General features: G+C 45.5%; 1 protein-coding gene across 17 annotated transcripts in view; it reads right to left on the minus strand.

The window, feature by feature from the left end:
* The window catches only part of STN1 (STN1 subunit of CST complex), a 480,640-nt gene that overhangs the window by 263,430 nt on the left and 190,889 nt on the right, over nucleotides 1–26,321 (minus strand). For 16 of the 17 annotated variants that reach the window (XM_085606821.1, XM_085606864.1, XM_085606874.1 and 13 more), the window contains one exon: nucleotides 4,532–4,686. In XM_085606821.1, coding sequence (XP_085462947.1) covers nucleotides 4,532–4,658 — 127 coding nt within the window. In that variant the 5' untranslated portion in view covers nucleotides 4,659–4,686. Of the gene's footprint in view, nucleotides 1–4,531; nucleotides 4,687–5,015; nucleotides 5,124–26,321 lie in introns of those variants that run through there. The other variant, XM_085606847.1, reaches the window with a different exon arrangement.

Here is a 26,321-nt window from a genome sequence, read left to right on the forward strand (position 1 = left end):
ATTAATAAAGTGTGGGCTATAGCAGGAGGATTCAACCTGTCATAGTCTCCAACTGGTTAACATGTTTCAGCAGTCAGGCCCTCCGTAGAGGTAACGTGGCTTTCATCAGGACCACATGGAAGTGCAAACAAAGGGTGAGTTATTCACACATACCAAATCTAGTAAGTGATGAGAAAGGATACGACCAGCTAGTGGGTTTATGAACCAATCAAGAGGTCAGCGGCGTCCCCACTTAGTCGGGTGAGCTAGTAGCGCCTTACCCTCGGCGCACGCACTCGAGGTGGCGTCCAATTTGTTTCAGGGTTTGAATAGTTGCTGAAGGGCTATTACGCGATGAAAGACTATTTAAGCATGGTTGACAGGATCAATCTAGTGCATGTTGAACATCTTGGAAGGAACCTAATGAAAAGAAGACCGAGAGAGATGTATTTTGGCAGACAAAGCATTGCCTAGTTGAGGAGGTGGTTTGGCATTGTATATACAGTGTGCTATCAGTGATAAGACTAAAGTTGTTTGCAAGGTCCCATTGTTGCCAGTTGAGATTATAGAAAAACCTTGGTGTTAATTTGATTAGGACATTTTGGAACCTTTTTGTTCACTACCTGAGAGAGAGGTACATTTTCAATTTAGAGAACTATATGTCTAAGCAGATGTGTTTTAAATGTGTGACATTGGTGAATAGCAATCTGTCAGAACTGGGGGTCACTAGTTGGCAGATGTAGGTACCTTTGACCAAATAGGGACCCTTGCTTCTAGTCAGGGTAAGGGGGTGCACTAAAATAACCCCATCTCACCCCCTTGGTAGCTTGGCACGAGCAAACAGGCTTATCTCAGCGGCAGTGTGTAAAGCATTTGTGAACACATACAGTAATACAGTGAAAACACTTCAAATGGACACCACACCAGTTTAGAAAAATAAGTAATCTTTACTAGACTGAACACAAGACCAAACGACAAAAATCTACAATACTTTAAGCAAAAATAGACTTTAAAATGGTAGTAATAGCTTAGTTCAATGTAGATGGTAAATGCGACACTTTACTCTCAAAGTACCTTGGATGCGTCACTCAATACAAACAAAAGGGTCGCAGGGAAGGTGATGCGTTGGCTCCTTACTGCAGCGCAGGGGAGGGATGTGTCGGTTCCTTACAGGAGAGGAGGTGATGTAACGGTTTCTTACTATGATCCGGGGCGATGCGACAAGATGGCGCCTCAATGCGATGCGACGATCTGGTGTGATGCGAGAAAATGGCATCTTGATGTGATGCGACAATGTTGGAGGTGATGCGTGAATGCCCGATGGCCGTGCGGCGAACTCAGTAACTTCTGAGCCGCGACAGGCCCTGCGACACACTTCTCCGGTGATGCGACGGCAACCTCTGTGGCGGCGACATGCTTCTCCGGTGATGCGACAGCGAACAGCTGCAGCGGCGGCACGCTTCTTCGGCGGTGCGACGGCAACTGCTGCAGCTGCGACACGCTTCTCCTCATTGCGTCTCGCTTCCAGCTCCCAGCGACTCGCAGTCTCTTCAGAGGGCCCAAACAACAGTAGGCCCCTCTCTGCAGACAGAATTCCACAGCAAGGGAATTCAGGGGAGCTGGTGGTGAAGTCTTGTATCCCCGAGACTTCAAGCCGGAGGCAAGCTCAGTTCAAGCCCTTGGAGAAGGTACACACAAAGTTCCTTTTCTCCTTTCCTTGGCAAATAAAGTAACCACTGCAGGCCAACCCCAACAGCACAGCACAGGGGCAGTCTCATCCTTCAGCTTCCTTGGTTCTTCTCCTTGGCAAAGGGTCGTCTTGATTCCCAGAATTGATCTAAAGTCTTGGGGTCTGGGTCCCCATATTTATACTACTAAATCCTTTGTCCTCTGAAGGCAGAAGGGCCTGTACCTAGACCAAACCAGTTCTGTGCAGTCCAGGATCACTTTGTTTACAGGACTCCTTCTTTTCTTTGACAGTGTGGGCCAAGGACATCAGACGCACCACAGGAGGTGGAGCCAGCATTGTGTAAGGCAGGCACAGCCCTATTCAGACCCAGGTACTACTACTCAGAAGACTCTACATGCAGATAGGTCTAATCAGCCCTGCGCTGACTCACCATGTCTCCCGAAATCCCCCAGCCCCCGTCACTCACAAAACCAGACACATAATACACAAGCTGGCAGAGGCAGGCTGGATTGTTAGGTAAGAAAATACCTACTTTCTAAAAGTGGTATTTTCAAACACTCAATGTTAAAACCAACTTTACTAAAAGATGTATTTTATCATTCTGAGTTCAGGCATACTAAACTCGAATTTCTACCTAGTTCCCCGAGTCAGTTAGGATTATAAGATGTTATAATCAAACTGCCCATTCTGGCCTATGGGAACAGGTAGCCTTGCAATAGTGAAAAACGAAATTGGCTGTAATTCACTATCAGGACATGCTACACACATCAGGGCATTCCAACCTTTTACACACAATGCACCCTGCCCATGGGCCTACCTTAGGGGTGGCTAACATGTAGAAAAGGAAAGGTCTAGGGACTGGATAGCGGGTGCACTTACCAAGTCAACATGGCAGTCACAGACTGCACACAGGCTCTGCAATGGCAGGCCTGAGACACACTTTACAAGCTGCTTCTGTGGGTGGCACAACCAGTGCTGCAAGCCCACCAGCAGCATTTGATTTACAGGCCCTGAGCACACATGGTGCACTGTACTAGGGTCTGACAAGTAAATCAAATGAACCAATCATGGAGTCACTAATCGAATACAATACTTTACAATAGGGAGCACTTGCACTGTGGTATGAATAGCAGTGGCACAGTACCCAAAGCATCTAGACCAGCAAATCATATAGCAAAAACACAGGCGGCACAGCAAAAAAATGGAAGGGAGACCCACGCCAATGGTGCCAGGTCTAACACAATCCCATAAAATAATTTCTTAAGGAGGATTTTTACTTGAAGGAGAACTAGACGAATTAGCAACTAACAATGGTGCTACGTTTGTTTTGTATGAGATACACACTTTCCTGGGACATTTTGTCATATTTCACCACAGGACAGTAACATATTCTTCTCAGACAAATGATTGAGTTACATAAATTGCTCAAAGATGGAATGGAAATGGTTGCTGACTCGGGGGAGGGAGAGAGAGAGAGAGAAATTTTTCTTACTGAGTTGTCGGCTTTCAAGGAAATGCAGGGGAGAACTGCAACAACAACATTATCCCCAGGGCAGTTAAGGAGTGGAGAGAGAGCTGAGAAATTCAATAGCGAAATCAAACGTGTAAAAAGTTACAAGAAATTATCTGGTCCTAAAAACTATTCGAAATCCTGTGTCTAGAAGAAAGGCAAATGGGAGTGTGTGAAGAATCCCTGGAGGCGTTTGTAGGGATTTCCTGTATGATCTGAACCGCAAAGAATCAAGTAGGTTACATGGGCACTGTTTTTCTGAAAAATGGTGAGAAGTGGAGTGTGTCTATTAGAGGATGTAATGTTTCCAAAGGAAGGTGCGAGTAGTGGGTGTAACTTTGGTCATGAATTCAAGATGCTTTTTCACAAGAGGAGACAAGCAGGGATGAAAGACTACTCTTGAGGTATGTCCTCTTTCTAGAACATTTAAGTCTATCTACATTATGGTCATTTACTATAGAAAGTAATTATTTTAGGGCGGGAGATGTGTTGTAGTACTTTAACACGTGAGAAAGTAATATACATTGTCACACAGTGCTTGTGCTATTTGTTATGTATAAGATTCCAAATGGAGAGGTTTGAGGTTGTAAGTTAAAGATGGAACAAGGAGGGTGTAATGGTTTATCATGCTCTTATCTTTCAAAAAACATGAAGAAATCTACTGTATTGAGTGTGCATCCTTAAAATATCTGTCTATACAAACACTAAGCTGTGATTTTTAGCAGCTTTTATAGTAGAAGGAACCACTGACTGAATAAAATGCAGAGCAGTTGTTTTCACTTACAACTCATGGGCTAAGCTAGAGCACAGTTAAAAGACTGTAGCCACTTTTACACCCCATCGTTCAAGGATTTTTATTTTTCTCCCCATCACTCCCTCTCTTCCAAGGGCTCTGTCATGTACTCCTTTCAGAGCATAAATGTTCGTTGAATTTTTTCCTATTCCCTTCCAGGGAGCTCAATCATGCAGGTATGCACAAAGATGTGGCTCACTCATCGCACAAATGGCTCTGCTGCTGCTGGGAAATTGGCTCAATCTGTTAGAACATATTCAAAATCACTTAAAAGTGACAACTGTTACTAGCAAGTTGTGATAACTCTCTTGTGTACTCCCCCATGCTCCAAGCACTAGACAGTATCAAGCACTGAACGTTACTGATCCCAGCTGCTAAGGGGTCAGCGCAGGTAGTGGCCCTGAGTGGTCTAATGACGCGTCAAGATGTCATGCGATCTTCATGCTAGGAAGGCTGTTGTTTGGTACCAAAAAATGTCATATACTACAAACTACATTTTGAGAAACAGGCCCTACACTGAGATGAGTTGAACCCAATAAAACTAGATGACAGAACATACCTGAAACCTTTTCGGACTGCTTCAGTTCAAGGATGTCTTTTATATACAGTTTTGCAAAAGCCCTAAAGACGGGATCCAATCCCCATAACAACACAGGGGGCTCCTCAAAGGATCCAGGGTGGGACATCACTCGGAGGATTCAAACTGCCACCTGCCTGCAAATAACAAAGGTTTCCATTATTCAGCGGTATTAAACCAACATACATCTAGAGTGCCAAGAGGATTAGGAGAAGGTGAATGGAACCTGGACATTAGTTGGTGGAACCAGAAGAACACTCCAGGGTACACAGTCATCGGGTAACCTAATCACTGCTAAAGATCCCACACTTCTTTCCCAGTGAAACTGTAGTGAGAGGCTTTGGATGGCACAAATGAAGCAGAACTGCACGTCCCATGATTCTACACTCTCCTCTCACAAGACTTCTGAATTCATTATTCCATAACTGATTTACATCTTGTTACAGCACCAGCTTTGTCGCCTTACGGTCATTTCAGCATGCTCCAGACTCTCAGTAGTAAACCACAATGGGAATGAATATTGCCACAAGTTGCAAGTCTAAAAATCCTTCCTTCCGCTTGATGTTTGGATTTAACAGCATTGTGCAAAGGCTACAACCACATTTCCATTATTAGCAGACAACCCGTCTCCTAGGCAGGGCAGGCAACACTGGGCGTTCTGCTGGGCAGGGCAGAACAAGCTATTCACTCGCACCAGTTGGATTACATGAGTAATGGGGCTGGGCGCTTGGCGATTAGTAATAGCAGGTGTGGCTCCTACAGCATCTGTCGCCTAATTTAGGGATGCAAACATGATGGAAATGATCTGCTGGTAATAAAGTATGATACTCTGCACAAACTCATAAAGCTGGGTGTTTATCAACAACTACAACTGTGCTCTTCCAAAGGTTGCTGTGAATCACAGAATTAACTGCATTGTGTACCAATTATGACTCCTGCAAGATCATACAAATTCTAGAACACATCTACCACCATAATAAAAATGACAAATGTGATAGTGACAAGGGCATACGAGGCTAAGGTAATCGTTTTGTGTCTAGTTGAACACAGCCTGACCGGTAACCAAACTGCAATGGTGACACAATCTTCTACAATCTTCTACTGTACAAGTGTTGGAGGTTTATGTTCTCTGCACTTTGAAGCATCGCCTAATTATTTAAAAAAAGAGACTGAATGTAAGGCAAAGTATGTGTTTAACATCTGCATTAAGGAAGCTAATCAAATGCCAGAAACCACGGTTTAATCAAATGGCACAACTATTTGTGAGAATTTGAAAGGTGACACGGTCATGTCATCCAGAAGATGCTCTTTTCAGCCATTGGCTCTATTTCATCAAACATAAAGGACAACTTGCACACCAGTAGAGGTGAAAGGGACACAAGGAGCAAAAACCATATACTTTTGGAAATCCATACAAACATTAAATCAACCCTCCTCCTGTCTAGTTCGTAGACTTAAGAATCTTCAGCCAGACAAGCTGAATGGGGATCTTTTATCCTTCAGAAAACATCTCCAAGACTGACTTTTATTCACTTTCTGCTTATATGCATTTCCTAAGAATTGTTCTCTTAGCTGCAATGCGCTCTGTGACCATGTGCGTAGGTTTGCTCTAAAAGAATATAAATAAATAGACTAATTCACAAGCATTATTTTATACATATATACACACACACAAACAAGTGCACTCACGCACGCACACACGTATGCACACTAACGACCAAGAATACAGATTAGCATGGGCCCAAACCAATGACCACTCAAAGGGATTTCATAGGACAGCATTAATTTATCAGACCTCACGCTCTCGTTAATGTAGGTCATTCAAACATGTGTGTCCTAGATATTGTGGCAGGTATATGTTACTTCAGGCCAAATGCTCTGGAACTGGGGGCTGGACAAGTCAAACCACCAAAGAGGAGAAGTACTATGTTGACATGTGGGACAGTGGAGGAACAGCTGATCCTGGAAGTGATCAGCCACTCCTGGAGCTAAACAGTATGTGTGAGTGTTTCACAAATACCACCAATCAAGCAGCAGTCTACGACCTTGTGTTGTGGAGATTAACCGCAACCAGGAAATACTTCAATGACTGCATAAGCCATGCCATATGCCGCTATATAACATCACAAGATCAGCTGAGGAGGACATTGGTCTATATTTAACCACCCTAATTGTGTAGCTTTATGCTATGTACCACCACTTTTCTAATGTACAAAATATTAAGCTGGGGTTGTTGCTGCCATTTCCTGATAAAAAAACAAAGTAAATAAAACTTCTCTGGATGACGCTATCTGACAGTAAGTTCCAAGGTCTGCTAGGTAGAACACTGTTAGACTTCTCAAATTTCCCAATGATTTCTTCGTGTTCCCAGATTATCTTTTCAGGGCACCCACAACGTATTTCTTGGTTTCTGAAGGGCCACAGACTACACAACCGGAGCCTACATATCTGCAAGGCCGACATATCATGCAAAATGCTGCTACAATGTAAGAGGAGACAACAAATGTGTTGGATCCGGATCTTTGTTCCTATACATTTTCAGATTCACCAGAGTGCAAGTGGAATTTTTCAGTTATTTTGTTTCAGGTAAGGTTGGACAGCGACCCTGACCTTGAAATACAGAGAGGACCTAAACATACAGAACAGGATGGTTGCAACTTCCTGGGTGCAATTGGGGTGGGCAGGTAAAATGATTACGTGTTAGACTCGTAATGTGGAGGGGGCTACAACGAGGGGACGAATACTTTAAAAGAGTTACAATATTTTGAGATTTATATACATAGTCTCAAAATGCTGGTACACATTGGCTTGGAGATGTAATTCCCAAAATGTTCTATTTGAAGAGGAACGATTTCAGTTCTCTCGTGTATTCTTGGTAGACAGAAACGAAAGGGCAGGCATAAATGAGGTAAGCTCAAATAACTCTGGGTAATGAGTGGCACCATTTTCCATTTTCGGGGCTTTCCTTCAACAACCTTCAGCATTCTGGGAGGTGTTGTCCTTTCTTCATTTCAGCTAAAGAATTTGACCAACACAACTGAAAGTTATGACTTTCAAAAGTAAAGCCTAGTACTGGAAACTAGTATTTCTGACTCATCTGGTAATCGGACTTTGGGGTCTAGGTACAGAGATAATCCTTCCTAGTTAGGGAAAGAGGAGCGGGGCCAAGGATTTACCAGATTCTAGGAGGAAAAGCTTCTTTACCTTGAAGAATGGCTGTCTGGTTGATAGTGACCTTGTTAATTGCGCATAGTGCTGGTGGACGATGCAGGTGGAGGTGAATCACTGTTTGAGTGATTATGGTCATTCTTAAACTGTCCTTTTCTAAAATAGGTGGCAGAGTAAAATACTGCTTTGGGTTTAGAAAATAATGCATAATCCAATGAGTAGACTGATGCCACAGTCAATGCATGAAAACACTAGGGCTTGGACTCTGGCTTCTCAGAATTGCCTTGCTATGGGCACACGCTGTAAAATTCGAATCTTGTTGATGTGTTTGAGGGAGCCCCAATACCCTTTCTAAACAGATTTGATGGGATTCCACGGCCTACTAACCTCCACTGGAACAACCACTTCTTTCTGACATGGCTCCGAAGTTTGCCATTACAAATGACTAAACAAATCAGGCATGCCTCGCATAACCCTGGTCCAACAGTCAAAGCTGGAATCCTATAACACATTTAGAAGTACTCACAGCCCAAGATGGGTGGTAGAGATCAACGAAGCGGAACAGACATACACAACAGCTCAGGGTGTGGCAGACACCTTTGCCCATTATTACAGGGCCCTCTATGAAGATAGGCCGCAGGCAGACGAGGCCCAAATACACAACTACCTTAGCACCATAGACGTCCCCATCCTCACACATGAGGACCGGACGACCCTTGACAATGACCTAACACTGCAGGAAGTGGCAGACGCGATTGCCAGGCAGAAATCAGGGAAGACTCCTGGTCCAAATGGGCTACCGCCTGAATTGTTTTAAACAAAACGCCAACTTACTGGCCCTGCACCTCTTGCTTATGTTTCAGGCGGTTTTAGAAGAAGGGACACTTCCACCCGACTTATGTCAGGCAACTGTAGTGGTGATCCACAAACCTGGAAAGCCCCCCACAGACTGCAGATCATATCACCCGATATCGTTACTTAATGTGGAAACCAAAATATTGGCCTCTATCTTAGCGACCCGCCTATTGTTGGTGATCACGTCCCTGATACACTGTGATCAATCTGGCTTTATGCCTAAACCCGCTACGCACTTCAATCTTTACCGACTGGCCAACTGGTTAGAAAAGGTCAGAAACAGGCCAGCCCTCCATGCCCTCCTCTCCCTCAACAGAGAAAAGGCAATTGACGCAGTACACTGGCCATTTATGCGGCAAGCCCTATCAAGGTTCGGATTTGGCCCGTCTTCATGGTACGGATAGATCTGCTATACCCTAACCCTAGGGCCAGGGTGCGTGTCAATGGGGTGACATCGGCAGAATTCCCAGTGAAAAGAGGTACCAGACAGGGCTACCCACTATCCCCTCTATTGTTTGCGCTCGTACATGAGCCTTTTGCATGTATGGTCAGGGCACATCCCACCTTGAGTAGCTTTAGTGACAACGCCGGGCTCTTTGGAGATGAACGGATCTTATATGTAGATGATATATTATTATATGTCACCGACCCAGATAGGACACTTCTTCTGATCTTACAGCCGTTTAGGGAATATGTTAACCACTCTGGCTATAACATTAATTGGAATAAGTCCAACCTTTACGTGGTGGGGAGCTCATTAAATACACACAATCTACTGGGACAGCTTGCGGTGGCAGGATATGGATTTCAATATTTGGGGCACTATATCTCCATGGATGATGCAATATGCATCAACCGCAACGTCAAACGGACTCTGGCGTAATTCCGTGAGGATGTAGCGAGATGTAGAAGGCTGCCATTGACACTTCTTGGGAGGACTCCATTATACAAAATGATAACACTCCTGAAACTTCTATACATATTACAGAACACATACTGTTCAATACCAGAAGCGGTCTTTGCAGCCATTAATGAGGAATTAAGCACACTTCTATGGGATGGGCACCAACCGCGCATAGAGTTACAGACGCTGCAGCGCAACCAATATAATGGAGGGATAGCTTTGCCTGACATACAAGTCAACTACCGGGCGGCCCACCTCATAGTCATCAAAAAATGGGGGCACATTCCCAGGGACCACACCACTTATGTCGTGGAAAGACTACAATTTCGAAAACACACGCACCTACACTACATCTTTAGGGGCAAGGGAATCAGAAGGCTACTACCTGCCGCACAGAGTGCAATCGAGGTCTGGAAGGGGGCGGAACGTCAAATGAAGTGGGACAAGAAGCTGATGAGGGAGACACCGCTATGGGAGGGCACGAGACTACCAGAAATAAAATGGCTCCAAGGCTTTAAACACTGGGACATGATCGGCATCTCTAGCTTGGGAGACATAATTAGAAAGAGAACCTTGATCTCATTTGACACACTCCAATCCGAATTCCAATGACATAATTCCCAGAGTTACAAATACATACAGCTACAACACGCCTGGAAAGCAGAGGCGATAGACCCTACCACTGTTCCAGATGTTGCCCCGCTAGAAGGTAGATTATTGCAAGAAGAAAATTCTGACAAAGCGGTCTTATGGACCTATAAGACGCTAATCAACAACATCTCAGACAGGCTAACAGCCCTTAGATGCAAGTGGGAAACCACAACGGGACAGTTACCAGACATTGACATGAAGGCCGGAAAGAGTGACATATAAGGCCCTGGGCTGCCAAAGAAAGTTCACTAGGATCTGGAACCCATGGTTGAGGCTGTATGGTCTTGAGACGGAGACCGAGGAGATGATAAACTGCTGCACACAGACCTGAACCAAGGGTATGGGAAGAGAAGAGACCTGGGACCCCTCCCCGATCTGGATACTGTGTAGCAGGGAAGGAGGGGATATGCAGCTCTACTCATCTATACTATAACTTGTATCAGAAATGTAAATCTATAGCGTGTAATGTACATGTCCCCAAATGCTAGCTGTCGTTATGTTAATAAAAATAAAAATATTTATTAAAAAAAGAAGTGCTTACAGCCATCAAGGCAATAAAAGAAGGCTAAGCTCCTACCTTGTATGGGTTTACTGTAAGCTTTTATAAAACATCTCCACATGCTCTAGTTTAAAAAACTCATGACTCTATTTAAAAGCAATGTCACATCTTTGCCACTGGTGCAGCTCAGTAAAATATATTGGAGTCGGACGGCCGCCTGCCTGAGATGTAGAGAGGATGGTGAATCCTTGTACCATCTTCATTGGACCTGTACCAGGGCTACTGATTTTTGGAGAGATGTGATTCAGAGAGTATGAGTAGCTATTGGGGCTCAATTTTAGCTCTTTCCTGAAAGTTGCTTATTTGGCGTTATTGTTATGCCAACAATTTAAAAAAAATGCAGATTCGTTTTTTGCAACTGGTGTTGGCAAAGAGGCGTATAGCCATTGGGTGGCTGGACACACGAGCCCCAGTATAGAGGCACGGCTGAAATAATCCATGGAGGTGGCATTAGCTGATGAGATTCATCTTAAAATGTCCAGGAAAGATGAAAAGGCAGCGGAGAACTTACAAATATTGGGAGACACAATAAATGCATTACTCACCATCACACAATAAATGCATTACTCACTATGATGAGTACTTAAGCGGGCCCCTTTTTCCGGAACCCGTCCCTCAGACGAATTAATGAAATGTAGTGAGAAACTGAGGGGCGTGTGGTGGACATCCTTCCTTTAGTAGAACATTGGGGAGTACCTACAGATTTTCCACTGATAAGGTGACAATGGTATTAATCAGACACACAAGCAGTGCTCATGATAGGGCATACATCGTATTTTTCCTCACTGGGAAATTGCATTTTGTTAATCGGATGACTCTGAAATCCGGTTTCCCGGAAGGTATTTGTCCCCCTCGGATCCCAAAAAGTATTTTTCTCACATCATACTGATCCAGCGATCTCTGCTCAATTTATCCTTAAGTCAGGGCATTAACCTCCACACTTTTAAAAGCTGTTGAAGACCCCTCCATCTTGAGGAACTACCGACCAATCTCATCACTTCCTTACCTAGCCAAGATACTAAAGGCACACATTAGCTAATTTTTATGCATCTTCTCAGCGGACTCCTCCTTTTTTGATCCCTACCAGGCGGGATTCCACCCTGCCCACTCTGCGGAAACCATTATTTTTTCCGTAGTTGATCATAAGAGAAAAGAAACATACAAAGGACTGGGCCAGGCATTGGTCCTGCTGGACATATCAGCGGCCTTTGAAACAGTAAACCATGATACCCTAATCGAGTGTGTTAAGGCAGCGAGCTTGCAGGGATCTGCATTAGACTGGATCAAATTCTTACTCTCAGAACACTTCCAATCAATACATGTTGTCCCTTTTTGCTCATCAAAGGTCAGTTTCAACTGTGGAGTACCACAGGGATCCTCTCTGCCCCCCTATCTTTTCAACTGCTATATTCCCCATTAGTTTGCACCTTACAGAGGCGGGGGTGAAAATATACAAATAAGCTGAGAAAATGCAGTTGCTTTTAACATTGATAACATGACGGAATCCACTGTTTTTTCAGCGTACTATGTTATACACCCATGAAGGGATGAATCACCATCAGCAGAAGTTGAACTCTCATAAAAAACAATATATTGTGATGATCAAAAACAAACTGCACAGTTGGAATCTTTATATCTGGCCAGTGGAGATGGGTGCATCTCCCATCCTCAAAAAAGCAGTCAAAAGCATCGGGATTATTGTTAATGAAGATCTTTCAATGAAGCCTCAGATAGGCACAGTGAACTCGTCTTGCTTTTTCCAGCTTTGGAAAATTAAAAAACTCTGGAAATACTTCACTGTCATTCATATTATAATTGCCTTGGTTATGTCCCGGATTGATTATGCCAACTCTCTCTATCTGGGATTTCCAAAGGGACTGAGTCAGAGGTTGCAGCTGATTCAAAATCAGGCAGCTATGCTGGTCTGGCACCAGCCTAAGTATTGCCACATTAAACCTTTGATAGTAAAATTACACTGTCTGCCAGATGCTTTGATGAACTTGTTTAAAACTTGGTGTATCAGTGTCAAATCGGAACATGGCGAAAGCCCAACTTTTGTGACCAGGAAAATCACATACCCAGACTCAACCTCAGATCAGCCCATCAAAATATGTTTGAGGTCCTTAAATTTAACTAGAAGGGACTGGGTGGCACAAGGTTTGCCGTGACTGGCCTAAATGTATGGAACTATCTTCCCCCACACATCAGAGCCAAAACTTCCGATTTACTTCAGGACTCTGTTAAAGACCTGGCTTTTTAGACAGGCTTATGAATAAGCTCTGGGTCCTCTGCCTCTATGCTTTAGAGCCATGAAGCCTTTTTGTGTACCTGCACTCTATAAATACATTGTAACATAACATGTATTCTGAGTTGACATAAATTATGTTTTTTGTATTTTGTGCTTTAATAAAACCAAAATGTATTAATAAATAAAAACACACCACACTGGGAGAGGGTAATTCCCTCAATGAGGGAAGTGCATGGGACCTTCATCATCGCACTGGCAAAAATATATAAACTGTGCTCATTCTACAGAACCAATGCTTATATAAACGTATATGTAAATCTGTTTACAAAAACACTGATATAAACACAATCTAGAGAGAGGGGGGACTACGAGCTGTAAAGGTCCTGTACCAATGCTCCCAAGGAAATAGTCAATAACACTGAATGGTATCAGTTCCTAAAAGAAGAATGAAAGCGATCACTCTGCTACCTGCTATGGTTGTGAGTGAGAGTGATAATAGTCTCCAGAAAGAGATTGAGTGTATGTTAGTGGGGAGAATCCTCCTGTTCGTTCTTGTACCCTCATACACCCTTGCAAGTGTAAAGCATCATCATCGGGCTGTGCTCCTCGTGGGGTGGCGCTGCAGTCCCTCACGGGCCCCTCAAGAGGGCTCTTTGGCGGAGTTCTTTTTAGGAGGTGTCGCACTTGTGCATGTGGGTGTGAGGGCCGGTTGGCAGAGTGAAAGTGTGGCTAAAATTACCTATCGGTACTCAGACAAATTTCAATGAGGAGTCCTCTAGGTAAGGTTAAAAATGAATGGAGTTGGAGACCCTCCTTACACAAATATAGGGAGGGACAAGTATGTTCCCGCTGCTCTCAACCCTTGTGAAAAATGTGTCGTGTTTAAAGGTGAAGGGTGGTCGACATGTTTCGCGCAACACGTGGGTCCCTAATGGATCCCTGTGCACTTCATCAGGACTGTGAATGGAAATGGAGAAAGTGGGAATCAGGGAAAGACACCCTATAAACCCACTATTGTAATTTATGACGCTGAGACAAGTGTAGAAGAATGCGTCTTTATTCAATCATCCGCTCTCTGTCCAATGCCAGCATACCAACATTCTAAAGCGCGCTTCAGTGGATCATACCAAGGGACGGGGGAAATGGAATGTACCAATATGAAAAGGAGATTACAACACACCTCCCTGCGGCCATTGAAAAAATAGGAAACAATATAAGCACAACAATGGAACAGATGGATATTAAATACAGGAGACTTAGCAGGGTTAAACGAGCAGGGTGGAGAGATACAGATGCTGGTACTCGATGCATGTACCCGATATAACCCTGGAATTAGGACATAGATAACATGAGAATAGTTCCACAATGACTAGTAAACATTATCAACTTTCACCAGATTGTCCCCACTCCATGTTTGACCATTGTCAATCTGAACGACATTTTTGTTTACTTTTGTTAGTTGGTGTGTAGGATAAAATTTGCTGTGATTTATCTTTTCTCTAGTCGGTATCTTGACCTTTACAGAGTCCCAAACTTCCCAATGCTGTTCCTTCACACCATGCTTCTTGTCGTATTGATGTTTGTAGTTGAGTTGATGACTTTGTATTTTTTCACTTATGCCCTGTGTTTTGTTTGGAACAGGTTTTCCCCCGCCCAACCATGGTAGATTTATTTTAGTGCTGGGTTCTCTTCCCCTAATGAAGACAAAAGGAGAAATTCCGGTTACCAAGTTGGGGGAGGTGTGATACGACCAGATGCATTCCCTTAAAGATTTCTCTACATCGTGTCCATTTATTATAGCCAGCTGAATGTGTTCTTTAATCATACGGTTTGTCCTTTCAACCAAGCCATTAGCTTTTGGACAGTAAAGGGCTGTTTTCTCATATTTGATCACCAGTTCGTTTAGGAATTCTTTCATTACTTCCGAGGTGAATTGGGCCCCATTGTCAGTTACAATAGTTTCCGGAATTCCTTCACTGCTGAACAACTCTCTCAAAAACTCGATGAGGACACTAGTAGTTGTGCAGGACATGAACTTGTACCTGATCCAATGTGACGTGTAGTCCACAAGGACGATCATGTATCTCTTTTGGGTACCCAAATAATCCATGGGACCAATTATGTCCATGGCCAGTTTGTTCCATGGAATACTCGGCACCGTTACAGGAGATAACGGTACTTTTCATGTGGTTTTTGTTTTATCGCTCTTTGCACAGCTAACACAATTTTTCACTTTAAGCACCACCATCGACTCCATGTTTGGGAACCAAAATGTACTTCTTGTTCTGTTTTTCGTTATACTTCTTCCCAGGTGTCCTTCATGAGATAAATCAATGATTTTGTCTCAAAACTCAAAAGGTGGCACTATTTTGTAATTTCTGTATATGTTACCATTGAGAATGGTTAGCTCATGTCTCACTTGCCAGAATTTTCTCATTTCATCCTCAACGCCTTTTCACTTTTCTGGCCAACCATTAATGATAAGGTCTTTGAGCATGCACATATTTGTATCATTACACATTGAATTTGCCCATTCTCTTTCATTTATGGTAGGTAATTTTATTGCAAGGATAGGAACATCCAAAGGTTCCTCTTGTTCCTCCACGTTTAAAGGTGCTCTTGAGAGATAGTCAGCGATAATATTTTCCCCACCTGGTAGGTATTCGACTTTGAAGGAGTAGCTTTCCAAACCAAGTATCCATTTTGAAATTCATGGTGAACCACAATGAGTTTTTTTTAACAGAGAACATGAATGTGTGAGGTTTGTGGTCAGTACGAATTGTGAATTATATGCCCCACAGATACAATTTGAAATGTTGGACTGCCCAGAAACATGCGAGGGCCTCTCTTTCGATTACAGAATAGTTGCGTTCTGCTGGAGTTAAGCATCGTGAGGCGAAGGCAATGATGGTTTCCCCATGTTCCCCTTTTTGAGATAGGGTTGCTCCTAACCCCATTTTGGAGGCATCTGTTGTGAGGAAAGTCTTTTTATTAGGATCAAATTAACTTAAAGCAGGAGATCGTAGTATTTAATCTTTTAGCTTATTGACAGCAGCACTGTGTTCTGCCTCCCACACAAACTCAATATCCTTTCTTAAGAGTACCCTCAGACATTCACATTTCTCAGAGATTTTTTTTGACATATTTGGCCATGTATTCGATTAGACTCAAAAATGATTTAAGCTCCTCTTTGTTACAAGGGTACGGGCATCCTTTGTGGATTGTACAAGGCTATGTTTGGGTCTGAATCCATCTTGAGATATAGTGTGCCCCAGGTAATCTACTGAACTGACTTTGATTTTGCACTTATTTTGTTTTACTGTCAATCCAGAGTCTAGTAGTTTTTTAAAAACAGTTCTGAGGGTTTGGTCAGGTTCTTCTGCAGATGACCCTTATACCAGGATGTCATCCTGGAAGCAGAAGGCTTTGTCTATGCCGCATAGCATCTTTTGCCTTATTTTTTGGTAAACTGCCGCAGCAGAGGCCAGGCCAAAAGGCATTCTCGTGAACATGTAAGCCCCGAAGGGGGTTGTGAAAGCAGTAAGGGGTCTTGAGTCGGGGTGAAGTTCTACTTGATGGTATGCCATCGATAAGTCAATAACCGAGAATATCTTGGCGTCGCCCATGGTGCTTAGCATTTCATTTATATTAGGAAGGGGAAATCTTTCTACCCATATGTTGTCATTTAGACTGCGGAGATCCACACACAACCTAATTCCATCCTCACTGGCTTTGGTGGCTAAGACTATGGGGGCCAACCATTCTGACGCTTCTATAGGTTGTATGACTGCTAAATTGCAAAGTTTACTCAGCTCCTCCTTGAGGGGTTCTCTTAACATGAAAGGAAATGGGCGTGGTTTGTGCACAATGGGTTTGGCACTTTGTTTGACTTTTATGCGATGTTGGAACTCTGTGAGTAACCCCGGTTTCTCTGAGAATAATTCAAGGTATTCTTTTTTTTTTTTTAAAGAAACCTTTATTACACATTAAAAAGATACAAATAAGGGCCTACAACCACAAGGGCCGGCCGCTAGAAAGCTCGGGAGCCAGCAAGGCAACGCCATACATTCAAATGAGCCAGAAGCAAAAGCTCCCGAAAGTTCGTGAGCACATATAACAGGCCGCGGCCACAGTCCAAGGGCGATCAAAAAGGACGGTTTCATATTTTCTATTAAAAAACAAACAATAACACACAAACAAGGCAATGAGAGTCCGAAGTAGTAGCGTGCGCTCCCCAGGACGGGGGAAGATCCACATTATCTGGAATAACTCTTGACAGGAGGTGGTAGTGGGGGGCGGCGGAGAAGAGGACAAAGCATACACAATTACGCAGAATGTGCGGCTAGGGGGACAAAGCGACGTCGACCTCTCGCGGCAGAGGCGGAGCGCAGATATTTCCACGATAGGAATTCCATGGACCCCACACCTTAGTCCACCTCCCAGGCTTGCCTCTCGCCACATACACCGTCTTTTCCCTGAACATACACCAATCCATATTCTCCTTCCATACCGAAATCGTAGGCGGCCTCGGGGAACCCCACAACTGTGCGATATTGCGCTTAGCCACCATGTACCCCAAAGTCACCCACTGCGTCTGCGCCGCATTATAGTCATTTGGTTCCCAGACATTCAGCAAACACCTCCTGGCCTCTGGTAACAAAGCGACATGCGTGACCTCCTCCATTACAGTATGTACCCCGTTCCAAAATCGTACAACCTCCGAACATTCCCATAGGATATGAAGAAAGGTACCCAACAAGCCACAGCCACGCTTACACATTCCATCCCTCGAATAACCCATACGTATCAAACCAGGCCCTGTGACATACACTCTATGGAGTATCTTCAGCTGCACAAATCTAAGGCAGGCCGGGATCGCTACCTCTTTCGGGGAGGCCACCGCTGATACCCAATCCTCATTATCCAGTTCCAGTCCGTCGGCTGTCCACGCCTCCCGCAGATGGGTCAGCAAGTCCGTACGATCATTAATACGTTTTTTATAGATCAGAGAAATAGTGCTGTCGGGCACATAGCCATCTAACACTCTATCTTCCAACGGGGAATATTCTGGGATAGCAGCAACATCCGGAAAAACCGAACACAGCGCATGGTAGACCTGTGCATATCGGAAGTACTCCCTATCATTTAAGTTGTATTCAGTTTTGAGCATTTCAAACGTTTTAAAGGACCCTTTCGCCCAGAGGTCACCCACCTTACTTATACCAATCATATCCCATTTCTCAAAGCCTTTCGTTTTCCACAGACAACCCAAGCGCTGGGAGACATACAACGGCGTCGCTCGAGTCAAGCGATCCCTCCACCCCATCGCAGCATTCGCCGCATGCCACACGCGTACCGCAACTTGCGTTGGTCCTGTCAACCGTGCATCCGGAGTCGCCGAATACAGTGCCCTATTGTAATCCCCGCCCGGAAGTAATAACTTATCCATCTCGAAGGCCGGATTCAAAGCAGGACCGTATATCCCGTGGTTCACCGCCGCCAACTGAGACGCCCAATAGTATCTTTTAATATAGGGGAGGGCAACACCCCCATCAAACCAAGGGAGCGTCAATTTGGCGAGAGCGATCCTCGGTCGCCCGTCCCAAAACAGTTGGCGCTGAAGACCCTCCACCTCACGGAAGTAACGGGCCGGCACGACATCTAGCGTATTTTGTAAAGCGTACAAGAAGCGAGGCAGCGACATCATTTTAAACAATGCCGCCCGTCCGAGCGGCAGCCGTCGCCACCTCACGACGTCGGCCTTCAATCGCTGGAGTGGAGGGAGAAGGTTTCGCTCATAGCGGACCGCGGGGTCCAGTGAAATGAAGATTCCCAAATATTTGAACCCCAATGTAGCAATCTGAATAGGGCACCCCCGCGGCAGGAGGGGGGCCTCGCCCGAGAGGACGTAAACACATGACTTGGCCCAGTTGATAACCAGGCCAGAATTACGACTGAAGGAATTCAAAACGTCCACCAATACAATTAGCGACTTTCGAGGAGAGGTGAGATACAAAAGGATGTCATCAGCATAGAGGGAGACACGGTCCTCAAATTCCGGCGTCCATCTAATGCCCCGCAACGACGGCTCCCAACGCAACCAGGCAGCGAGAGGTTCTAAAGAAAGTGCAAAGAGGAGGGACGACAACGGACAGCCCTGTCGCGTACCTCTCCCCAGCGCGAGGGGAGCCGACACCCTACCATTCACCACAACCTGAGCCAATGGGTCAGCGTATAGTAATTTTACCCACCCAATGAATTCAGGGCCAAACCCGAATTTCGCTAACGCAGCCCAAATATACGGCCATTCTAAAGTATCGAACGCCATTGTAGCGTCCTAAGACGCAAAGATGGCCGGCTCACGCATAAACTCCGCTCTAGCAAGCACGCCATGCAACCGCCTCAGATTCAGGGCGGTATTACGATGAGGTATAAAACCGGACTGGTCCTGATGAATCAAGTCGCCCACGACCCGAACCAGACGATTGGCCAATACCTTAGCCAGAATTTTGGGTTCCGCGTTCAACAACGAGATAGGCCTGTAGGAGGCACAGCGGTCTCGCGGCTCCCCTCTTTATGTATCACAACTATGGTGGCAAGACGTTGGTCAAGGAGGAGGGAGCCCGCCGCCCGTGCAGCGAGGAACATGTCACGGAGATACGGTGCTATCTTATCTGGACGCAACTTATATAGTTCAATGGGGAGACCATTGGGACCCATGGCCTTACCAGAAGCGATCGAGCGAATGGCCAAAGCAATCTCATCCGGCGACAACTTCGCCTCCATCAATATGCTATCAGCCTCCGAGAGGGTCGGCAATGCAATATCTCTAAGCAACAGATGAGAGTCCTCCTCCGAACGCCCAGAGACCGGAGAGTATACCCCACGGAAATAATCCGCGAAGCAGTTAACAATTTCCACCGGGTCAGTCACACACACGCCATCCACTCTCTCCACAACCGGCACCACTCTACTCGCTCTCTCCTTCTTGTTCAACCAAGCAATCAACTTTCCGGCCTTATCTCCCACATCATACAATCGTCCTTGTTGCTCTCTACTCATCCTTTTAGCAGCATCCGTGACCAGCGCTCTATAATCTGACTGTTTAAGGCTGAGAACGTGCAATTTCTCATCCGTAACACCCCGCTCCAAATCCCACTCCATCTCAGCTATGTCAGTTTCCAGGCGAACCACCTCTTCCCACCCGCACCTCCTAGCATGGGAAACAAGAGACAAGGCATGCCCCCGGATCACCGTTTTATAACCTTCCCATAGGGAGACAGCAGACGACACTGACCCTACATTATCGTCGAAGTAGTGATCAATGGACTTAACCAGTTCCGCGCGAATATTAGGGTTACGTAAATACCAGGGGTTAATTGGCGCTACTCTTCCCTCTGCCCCAGGAACAACCTCCATCTGCAACAATAGAGGGGAATGGTCAGAAATACCTCGGGCCAAATGACGCACCTCCCCGATCATTCCAGCCTGGAACGCCGGCATAAGTATATAATCAAGTCTCGAGAGACTCCTGTGGGCCCCCGAGTGGAAGGTGTATTGTGCCTGTCCCGGGTGCATCAGTCTCCAGCAATCTATAAGTCCTAAAGTATCTAGAAAGCCACCCAGCCAGGCCTGGGCTCTAGGGAGATCCCTGGGGGGGTGACGGTCCTCTATACCGGATACAACAGCGTTAAAATCACTCCCTAACACCAGAACCCCCCAGGGAGTCCCAGGACCAAACGCCCCAAATCAGCAAATGTAGCCGTCTGCAATCCCGGTGGCACATAAACAGCAACGAGCGAAACAGTTCTACCCTCCCATCTCCCCACCAATGCTGCATATCGCCCTCTATCATCGTGGAGCACCTCGTCCACCTCCAACGGGAGAGAGGCCCTGACCAAGATACCCACTCCCCTAGAGCCAGAAGTGAAACCAGAGTGAACAGCAAGGCGATAGCCCCGCCTATTCAGGGCATGGAAGGAGTTCCCAATCAGATGTGTCTCCTGCAGGAAAACAATGTCGGGCGAGATCCGTTTCAAAAACTGCAACACCACCCCGCGCTTGATCCTATCCCCCAGTCCGTTCACATTCCATGAAAGTATTCTCAATCCCTTACCCCCCCACCCCGCTCCCGTGCATGATGCCCACATCCCGGAGAACACAACCAGGACAAATCAGCAGCTAACCTCACATTGTCTTGTTAAACAAACAAACAGTCCCCAACACCCCCCCTCCCCCACAATATCCAAACCACAACTCCCCCTCCCTGCACCCCTGCTTGAGCCCAAACAGCCCCCCCAACTTGCAGTGTGCCTGTCGCCCTAACATATACTGAACCACAAAAAGAACCCCTGAAGGAGGAAAGGGCCCCAATATGCTCTCCACAACCTCCGAGCATTTGAAGGGCATATTGCACCAAACTTGAGTCCCAAAGAGCTAAGGTACAAAACGTCACCAGCCTAGTCCATCACCGGGAACCAAAGTTCTAGTCCTGTTCCGCCGAACCCTCGCCACTCTCCGCCGTCTGACCATCCCGACCGCGACTCCGAGGCAGGGTATCCAACCAGTCTCCAACCGCCCCCGGCCGGTCGAAGAAGTGCGAGCGATCCTCGAACTCAACCCGCAACCTGGCCGGAAATAGCATCGCATACTTCAGCTCCATGTCCCTCAAGCGCCGTTTGATGCCCAAGAATCCCAGTCGTTGTTTTTGGACCACTTGCGTAAAGTCTGGATAGAAGCGGACGTTAGAGTTGTCAAACTTCAGCGGCCCATTCACCCTCGACGCCTGAAGGATAGCATCTCTGTCCCGAAAGTTAAAAAGTCGGGCAATTATAGGCCGCGGGGGAGCACCCACTTTCGGCGCACCACCCGGAATTCTGTGAACCCGCTCCACCGCAAAGAATTTGCTCAGCCCCTTGGGTGCGAGATGGTTGACCACCCGATCCTCCACAAAAAGGTCAGCAGCAGGGTTCTCCGATCGTTCCGGTACCCCAATTATACGAACATTGTTCCGCCTGGCCCTGCTATCGGAATCCTCAAGTCGAGGGTCAGTTAGGTCACTGGCCAGCCGTAACCTACGAACCTCCGTTTGCAGGGCGGCCACGTCCACAGTTAGGCTCGACGCTGTGTGGTCCAAGGCATTGAACCGCTCATTCGTTTTAGACAGATCCGCCCTGACCAGATTTACATCGATCAGGACCGCATCCAATTTACGAGCCAGGGTATCAAACTGCTGACCCACTGCAGCCTTCATCTCCTCAATGGCGCCCATGACGTCTATCAAAGTTAAGTCAGCAGATAGGCCCAAGACATCCTTGGACCTTTCCGGCGATTTATGCGATCTACCAGGGGATCCCTTTGTCTGCGCATAGCGGTCCATGTTATTAGCCTGGGTGTAAACTCCCCGCCGGGTATTCTTGGGTTTCTGCTGGTCTCCGTCCAGCCTCGCCGCCATCGTCCGGTGACCACTGAGATCGGCACCTGCCAGCACAGGAGCAGGGACCAGACAGCTAATTCAAGGGACCCCAGCCGTCACGGACTGTAGCCTGTGTATAGTCCGAGATCCAGGCCAAACACTCCACCATCCACGCTCTTCTGGAACATCAAGGTCCCTCAGCCGATGTCAGCAAACAGGTTCGAAAACGAAAGTGAAAGTGCGGGGTACGTGACAGGCCAGGCCCTGCCTGCCGCTGTTGTTCACTTCATACCCGGGCACCTCACCAACTCGAGTTCGGGACCAAGGCAGGAGCAGGCCGTAAACTTCAGATCGCAACCATTCCGGTTCCCCGAGCCCGATTTGAATTTGGAGAACGGATGGCACCTCAGCTCAAGCTCATCAACAAAAGCCCGTCGACAAAACCAGGATTAATTCAGGATAGACGTGGGAGGTTGCGGAGGCCCTCGGGAGCCTTGAGCCTACGCGGCCATCTTGGTTACGCGCTAGGCTCCTCCCTCCTATTCAAGGTATTCTTTACAAATTTCATTTGTTCCCTCCTGGCGATCAACTAGGAGTACTTGGTCCTTGTTATTAGGATCAAGAATGATACCCAACTCTTTTTGATGATGCCAGCCTAAAAGGTTGGATCCTTTACTTATAATGTACACTTTGCCGCATGTGGATCTCCCTTTAACATTTATAAGCATTTTGCCCATGCCAATCAAAGGTATAGTATCCCTAGTGAACCCTTCCGGTGAGATGTCTGGTTCTGAAACATCAAGGTTAGTCATGCCAAACAAATTATTTATGTAATCTTGGTTAACTAAGGTGAAAGGAGAGCATGAGTCTGCAAACACAATAAGAGCCTTATTATTCAAATAGATAGTACATTTGGGATACAGATGAGAGGAGTTTGATTCAATATCTTTTACTTGGAACACATACTTAGGTGGTTATTGGTCCCCTTCAGTGCAAACCACTTTGACCTGGTTGAACTCTCCATCGCTGCAAACTCTGGAAAGGTGTCCTCTCCTACTGCATTTTTTACACATCACATTGCAAGCAGTACAATTGACATTATTCGCAAGGTGATTGTTGCTACCACATCTGTAACATTTTAAGGTACTGTTTTCTCTGATGGGTTTATTGATTTTAACTTCTCTTGTTCTAACTTTAAGTACTTCACTTTCTGCATCATTTTCAAGGGAACTACTAGGATTACCAACAACAACTTCCAACAACTTCCGTGGGTGCTGTCATCTCCTTGATGCACTTAGTCGTGTGTTCTACGGAACGTGCTATGCTAAAAGCCTCCCTAAGGTAGGATTTTTGGGCAGAAGTTTTTCTTGTATGCGATTGTTGTTAGTACACCTGACCAGCTGATCTCTGATAAGAGAGTCGTTGAGCTCACCAAACTCACATAACCTTGTTAATCCCCTTAATGCAGCTATGTAGTTGACGACTGATTCTTGTTTACCCTGGACACGACTAAAAAACGTATGTCGTTCCAAGACCACATTAATCTCATCACCAAAGTGCGTTTCTAACATAAGGAGGGTAACATTGAATACATCATGGTCATCAGCGTCATCATCCTCTTCCCATTCTGGTTCAGGTAACGTTTCATAAATTATCCTGCCTTGAGTGCCTAGGTTGTGTAATAGGACACGTTGTTTACGAATATCAGAAAACCTTTCACCACCTATAGCTATAAGGTATGGGTCGAACAGCTTAACCCAGTCCTTCCAATTAATCTCTGGTTCCCCAATTTCATTTAAGAATGCAGGTGGTTGGCTCATCGCTGGTACAGCCATGACAATTACAGTAAAGTATTAACACAACTGTAAATGTTAATTGACACATTTTACAAAACACACGGCCTTAATAATAATTATGAAGAAGAATATGTCACCTAAGGCTACAAACGAGAAAAGGAACTAAAATAGAATTTGAAAGGAGTGTGTGTCACCGAAGAATGGTAACACATCAGCACTGTTGTAATAAGGTGGCGTGCATGTCATCACAGTAGTGCACATACTTCCTGACTGTAGTACTTAGAAAAGTAAGTGTATACAAGGTAATGACTCTTGGAAGGGGTGTGTGTATCACCTAAAGTAGGTGCACACGCAGTACAACTGTAACTTGAGGAGGTGTGCGTGTCACCGAAGAGTGCACACACTTCTGAATGAAATAAGTGAAAACAAAAAGAGTGCTCAGAGAGCCTATACCTCAGGGATTTGTACTCATGGTGCAGCAAGTAGAGATATCACAAAGGGAGGGTGAGACACGAAGAAGCTCCCTCAGCACAATTGCAGAATCAGCGGAAGCTGCTTCACGGTGTGTACTCTGACTTCATCCCGCAATTTTCAGCAGAGCTGTGTACTGATTTTACCCAATGGAAACTCCTGACGAGGTGCTCTGCATCAGTGCTCACTACGGTAACAGACACTGACAGGGGGCGCGGCGAGGCGCTCCTGAAGGCTCGGCTGTAGAGTTACGTCGCGTGAGGCTTCCTACAGTGTGTCGAATTTCACTTACAGGAGTCTCCTGAAGAGTTCCCCCGCATCCGTGCTCCACCTCAGGATCGTGAATGACACTGGCAGGGGGCGCGACGAGGCACTCCTGGAAGCTCAGCTGTGGAATTTGTCATAATCTGTTAACACTACCTCCTCTGGTGCGAGTCACATTGCCTTAAAACTGCTGCAGTTGGACAGCTGTTAACTGTTAGCACGTTTAGCTCCCGAAGAATTCCTCAAAGAAGGAACCTGCAATCCTCCTTGACAGCTGGTGAGTTTCCCTCTACGCTGTGACCAGTGCTTTAAGTGGGAAAAAAAACTGGGGGTGCTCTAAAAGGGGCGTGGTTAATGTCTTGAAGGGGCGTGGCCTATCCGAGTAGGGGCGTGGTCTAAATCAAAATAACTAGCACTGTGTGCTTAAGAAAATCATGAAGTCGCATCCAGCAAAGGATAATAGAATAGGCAAAAAGGTATATTTATTAAGTATAACCCATAAAAATACCAAACACTTTAAAAAACATGTAAAGAATATTTATATTACTTAGAAATCTATTGCAGGATTCCCCAAAACCCTCGAAGATATTCAGTGTGTTTGTTTTGCTGGGGTTTCTCACAACAATTTTCTTCAGCAGACCTTCTACCTTTTGCAAGCCAACTCTTTACATACAGCTTTGGGTCAAATGTTTCAAATGGAGGACCATTGAGTTTTATCCATAGGCATGAAGAAATGGTCTCTACAAGAAGAGAGGCCCTTGTTGGACAAGCAATTAAGTTCATTGCGCTGAAACCTCTCTCGCAATCCGCATTACTTGCTGGCAGGGTTTCCATGCAAACTACTAACTTTTTTAATGCTTCAGGGGTTTTCTTTCCACCAAAATCTTTGAAAAGTCTAAAAGCTTGTATAGTATCTCTTGCTGGCAGCTGAAATTCTGAACACAGTTTCTGGATATCTGTTTCCCCATAAAGAATGCATTCATCACCAGAAGGCAAGTTGCCTGCATCTAGCACACTGAAGCTGGCTATAAGTTCTTTCTCAGAATCAGGGGCACATCGTTTATTGATATTTACTGAAAGACTTTGGTAAAACTGATTTTGATTAAGGGCAACAGAGTTACTTCTACCATGGGAAAGAGGAACATCCTTGAATTTGCCCTCGTCCACCGCTTTCTGAGCCGCAGAAGCAAACTCCCCTGGTGAGTTCTTCATTGCTAGAAATATGCGTACTTGACTAACCAAAAGTCAGTGGGCATTAACAATTGTAATATCCCTCCTCTGTAAGGAGAGTGATAAGTCTTTGAGCTCTTGAAGTGCATCACACATTACCCCCAAATCTCTGATAAAAGAATAGGATGTAAGCTTCTTCAAGAGACCTTCATACTTACTCCGGTCTCTTATGGGTCTGGATGGGTCTTTAGAAGCATTCTCAAAATGTTTG

The sequence above is a fragment of the Triturus cristatus genome, chromosome 1_2 (genome assembly GCF_964204655.1).
Source record: "Triturus cristatus chromosome 1_2, aTriCri1.1, whole genome shotgun sequence".
Lineage (NCBI taxonomy): Eukaryota > Metazoa > Chordata > Amphibia > Caudata > Salamandridae > Triturus > Triturus cristatus.